This window comes from Rhagoletis zephyria, unplaced genomic scaffold (genome assembly GCF_001687245.7).
Source record: "Rhagoletis zephyria isolate East Lansing unplaced genomic scaffold, Rhagoletis_zephyria_1.1 Rzeph_scaffold_26270, whole genome shotgun sequence".
Classification (NCBI taxonomy): domain Eukaryota; kingdom Metazoa; phylum Arthropoda; class Insecta; order Diptera; family Tephritidae; genus Rhagoletis; species Rhagoletis zephyria.
In genome coordinates this window covers 1-5597 of record NW_016183328.1, presented here as the reverse complement: position 1 = coordinate 5597, position 5597 = coordinate 1, and the positions used below count along the sequence as shown (strand labels likewise).

At 34.7% G+C, this 5597-nt stretch overlaps 1 protein-coding gene across 2 annotated transcripts; it reads right to left on the bottom strand.

Annotated features, from left to right (window-relative positions):
- Positions 1–3215: 3215 nt before the first annotated feature.
- LOC108382314 (uncharacterized) lies at positions 3216–4499 on the bottom strand. Of its 2 annotated transcripts, none has more exons than XM_017638698.1 (3): positions 4245–4499; positions 3859–4048; positions 3216–3760 (listed from the first exon to the last, which is right to left on the bottom strand). In XM_017638698.1, exons 2-3 carry the CDS (start codon positions 4007–4009, stop codon positions 3357–3359), a joined length of 555 nt encoding a protein of 184 aa, XP_017494187.1. In that variant the 5' UTR covers positions 4010–4048; positions 4245–4499; the 3' UTR covers positions 3216–3356. The 2 variants fall into 2 exon arrangements, with proteins under 2 accessions (XP_017494187.1, XP_017494188.1); XM_017638699.1 differs by having other exon boundaries at positions 4225–4492.
- Positions 4500–5597: the final 1098 nt, after the last annotated feature.

The window sequence follows — 5597 nt, the reverse complement described above, 5'->3', positions numbered from 1 at the left end:
AAAACAACAACAAGTGTGCAACAAATCAAATAGAACATCAAAGTCAAAGCAAGTCACTCGGACAGGTTGAGCGACCGTCGCTGAAGCCCAGTCACTAAGCCGTTGCTGAAGAGTCCCTGCACTCGCTACCCACTACTCGCTGGCCACTACTCGTCCTCAGGCCAAAAACGGGTAATTTTCGTCTATTTCGACTAAAGCGAGTGGGAGTTTGACAGCCGAGTCGAGCTGCGACTGGACGCTGAACTTTGCCTGCTGGCTGCTGACTGAATTTGCATTTCCAGACATTTGTGTGATTTTATGTGTATGCATGTACTCGGTTCGGTGCGCATGGCTGTGTGGATGAGAGGAGGAAATTACCGGCGAAACAATGAGTTGCAACAATTTTCAAATGGCAATGGCGAGCTGGAAAGCATGTAGCTGCAGCCAAAAAAAACCGAAGAAGAATAATGCCAAGTTGAAAATTGCTGCCTGGAAAACAATTTTAAAAGCAATTTTGCAGCAGCAACAACAGCTGAAGTAGTAACAGAAGCGCCAGCAAGAATATTAACACTATTGATACCTATGTATGTAATTATGTGCACACAGTTATGTGAAAAATAATAGCGATACGACATTTTGACCAGTTTGGTTATTTTTTTTATCAAAATGCAGTTCATTATCAAAAAAAAACCCACATGAATAAATCAAAATTTCAAACAGTGTAGAAAAGTTCAACAAAATTTTACAACAAAAAAACTTTTTATTAGGCATCTTTGGAAAAAATCTAGGTATGCAGTTTTATAGCCCACTCAATTCTAGCGAAAGCTTCAAGGTGATTTGTTGCTGATAATCTTTTTCTTGACGATGGCACGCATTTTCTTCCATACAAAGTCCGCTCGACTTTTTTTGTAAGGAAAAAAAAAATAACACCACCACAAAAAAAATATCAAAAACCAACACGGACTCCTAGCCGCTCGAAGCGTGCACTTTCTTAATCTAGAACTGATTGGACTATAAGACTGCGTACTTAGATTTTTTTAGAAATTCTTGGTAAACAGTTTTTTTTGTTGTAAAATTTTGTTGAATTATTCTTATATTTCTACAAACTTTTAAATTGGTTTTTGTTAGCTGTAATGAGCTGTATAAACAAAATACATGACATTAAAGAAACAAAAGAAAGTGTGAAAAGTATCGTGTCCGTACTATTTTTCACATGACTGTATGTATATGCATGCCTGTGGGCAGGCATCAGGCCTGCCAACTTTGCTCAAACCGTGCCATTTTTGGCCCCTTTCCACTTCTACTTTTTAGTTTTAGACTTCTTACAAATAGTAATACTCAGGGCTGCAATCTGGTTTTGTACAGAACCGGTTTTTAACCGAATTATAACTTTTTTCGGGCTTCGAACCGAACCACGAACCGTTTTTATTTTGAAATACCAAAACCGAACCGAAAACCACTCCAAAAAAAGAACAGCCCAGCGCCTTCGTCTTGGTCTGCAGGCTGTATCAGAGATACAGCCGCTAAATTTAAACGTAAATAAGATACGTGGTATGGTTAAGATCATATCCCAGTCAAAAAGGAGAGCCCACACTATGAAAAAAAGATCGGTAACCAAAGTGATAATAATATCGATAAAAAACATCGGTAAAAAATCGACAATAATATCAGTAGCAAAATCGATGAAAATATCGATAACAAAAATACATAACTAAAACGATTTCAAAATCTATCAAAAAATCCTTCACAAAATCCATAACAAAGTCTATAAAAAATATCGATAACAAAAGCGATAACAATATCGATAGAAAAATCGATAAAAATATCGATAACAAAATCGATAGCAAACTCGATAACAAAGTTGCTGTAGACTTGGGCGGGCTGAAAACATTATTGAGTGCGGAAACCGATTTATATTATATAAAGTGCACACGCCACTCACTTGACCTTTGCTTTATAAAAACCCCACAAAGTCTTGGGCATATCTCAAACCGATTGCTTTCACTAGATAGCGTTGTGTTAAGAATAGTTGAGCAATGGGATAGTTTGAAACTTTATTTTATTTCCTGCTTTTACGATGTAAATGGTATGCGATCTGGAGATCTGGCCGAAGGAATGTGTTGCAAAACTAAATGCTATTTTTTATTTCTACCGTATATTTTGCCCATAATTAACAATCTTTCCAAAGAGTTCCAAGCTGAAAGCTCTCGCACGCCATACTTAGATGCAACTAGCTATCAAAGCACATTGCCTCTTAATTATGAGTAACTTTATTAAAAAAGACGCGATCAGTAACAATATTAATATTGCTTTTAAAAATTAAATTAACCATATTAAAATATCTGACATTTTTATTGGAATGAAAGCTGAGAAATTTATGAAAAGTAATGTCAATTGTTCGGAAATTCTTGATGTTAAAACCAATACATTAAATATTTAGAGTTTCGGGACCAAATAAATTTAAGATTTGATTTCAAGTGTGAAGATATAAAACTTTTACAAATAATAACACCAGCGAAAGTAGTTTCTAGAGAAGATTTACCAATATAACCTCTTTTATATCGTATAGATGCATATTTAATTTTACTGAAAGAAATTTTTGGTGTTTTGATTTTTCTCAAGTTTTGGTGCTTTTAGGAAAGTTGACAGCCACGGGGTCTATGAGCGCAGTTAGTCAACGACGTAGCGTAAACGTGGGTTGACGTACGTAGCAGTATATCAAATTTACTGTTGATAGAGAGAAATAGAAGCAACGGCAACGTCATCGCCATACGGTGGTGAGTTTTCGTTAACACGCGAATCCCATAAGGTAGATCGTGTCTGCGTCAACCTACGTCTACGTTACGTCATTGACTGTTTGAGCTTTAATATTCGTGAGTACTCTCACATACTAGTTCTCTCATTCTGATCACACATTTTATTTTTTAACTTGGAAGGTTTGTATTTGAAACTAAATTTAGTTTGGTCATATATGTAGTCCAAAAAGTTTAAAATTAAAACCGAAATTTTTCACCAATAGTTCGATGCCTTACTACCTGGATCATAATATGCTATTGGAACTAGTAATCTAACTAGTACGAAAGCCACAACTGTCACCGACCCCGCTGCAGGGCAAATCAAGACATACACGTCATACTTACACATACATACACACAAAGCTTGTTAGTTAGAGTATCAAATACTTGTATAAAAAAGGAAAAACTTTTTCGGATGAAATATGTTATCATTTATTTTCATGTTAATTCCAAAGATTCGTACATAGCATTTTGTTATAGATTTACTTATTCTTTTTTCAAGCTTGGGTGGCTGCTTTACTGTTTTTGTTTTTTTGTAAATTCCATTGACTCTATTCACGCCGTTGCTTACATACAGATTTATTACCCAAAGAAGGGCAGATGCCTGAAAGCATTCTCAATTTGTCTTTGTAATTCTGCCATATTGCGCCTCATTAATTCTGCAGCTCTTTCCAAGTTTTCTGTGACATTTCTATCAACCCTATCCATGAATTGCAAATTTTCCTCAACATTCTCTATGTCATACAAGTTCTGCATGTATGTGCTTGAGTACTGGCTACCGTCTTTCGTACTTACAATTAAAATATCATTATTTCCATATTGACTAGCTTCTTCCTTAAAGCGTCTATCAACAAGTTTATCACCATTTTTTGACAAACATAAATTTCTGCGCATTACCGTTTCGGGATCTTGTGGCGAAATGGATTTGGTCACCACACACTGTTCTGTATCTTGCGGACATCTGACGCGGTCACACTGCCAGGCTCCTGAAATTTGCCGTAGAAATATACAGTTAGCATGAAAACGAATTAGAATCGTGGAAAAAATTTTCTAGAATTTTCTAATTGCGAAACTCATTGCTTACTTTCGCTTCTTACAATGCTCACATCTCCGAATCTCGACTCACTATAACTAAAGACTGCGTTCCTACTGCATACGCTACCGGCTAGGCATAAGTAAGCGAATGCGAGTAGTGTTAAGGTTGGAGAATGGCGTTGGCTTCGCGTTTGATGCATTTTAATTCTTATTGACAGTGCGTCTACGGGATTTTTGTGCTGTAAAAATGGAGTAGTTAGAGAAATTTAGGAGTTATTTTCACTGTCAATGAATTTCATTTGTTTATGCTTCCATACGCTTCTAAAATTGCACCTGAATTGCAATTGAACTGTGCCCCTGCTTAAGTGACGTGTCCCTCATACAAATACACAGCACTACTTAAGTATGTACTCACTTCTTCAAATATGTATTTACCTTCAATTGTACCACGATCACGTACCGTTCCGAATTACTTCAAATTGCTAAACGTTGTCTGTTTATATATGTACTACATAAAACTTTTGTGCATTCGATTATTTTTAGTTTAGCAAATTTTTATTGCAAAATTATTAATATTTTTCCCTAACTGCGCAATACTTTTTCGCCAGCTCAGAAAATCACTTTGAGATTATCTCAACCCGCCACCTACTGAACGATTTAGCAATAAAGTGGGAGATATATGACTAAAAGCTATGTAATTATTATGAAAAGCTCAGAACGCTGATAGTGAGATGAAAGCAAAAACGTAAAAAATCAATGCGCACGAATATACACATACGCACACATGAATATACATATGTACATAAAGGAAATATGTACTCGCAATTATTACACCGTGCGACAAAAACAAAAAAAAATCTAAACATACGAAAGAATGGTCCAAGTATAGTAAAACTGCGTTTTAAGTTTTTCATGACGTCAGGATTTTTTTTTAAAGGACTTGGAAGTTTTAAAGATACATACGAAAAATTTATTTAAAAAGGTCAATACAATGTAGGTTAGAATATGGGTACCAAACGTGAGAGAAAATTCTGTAGAATTTAAAAAAACAATAAAGTTTTTTGGTTTAAAAGATTGAATAGGTATTCAAAATGCGCTTTTAATAAATTTTATCTTTTTAAGTTATTAAAGTTTGCAAAACGAGATTCTATGATGAGTTCGTGCATATATTAGTCCTACAATAATAAAAAAAGAAATACTCCAAATTTTCAAGAATATTTAAGGACTAAATTTTTAAAGCAAATTTTCCATACACATTCGTCCNCTGACGTCAGAGAGAAAAACTAGGTACGCAGATTTACAAAAATTTACCCATAGCTTCGCGAATATATTCATTGTGTTTTTTTGTGTGTAAAATTTACTGTCGCACGGTGTTATACATTCAACGAATACAAAAAGGTGACAAAAGTTTTACGTTTGCGGTTGAGCGCTAAGAGACAAATTGAGTTGAGTTGTTGCCGTAAGAGACAGTCAATTTATTTGCGCTTTTGATTTGCTGTTATTGTTATTGTTTTATAATGATTGCATTGCATTATTTCTTGGAAAAGCGTTTGCTAATATTAAAAAATTACTTGTTTATTTTAACTAAGTCGACCTCTGTGTTGTTTTATGCAAGTACGTGTTTTTCATCACACTTGGTAACATTCTTCTGTGGCACACTGTACTAGTGTAGATACATTTTTTTTTTATGTTTTTTCTCAGTTAAAAATGTGCAATAATTTTTACAATTTGGCATAATATTACTGATAAGGATCTCCGATTTATAAGTAAATCTGTTATTGCTCATAA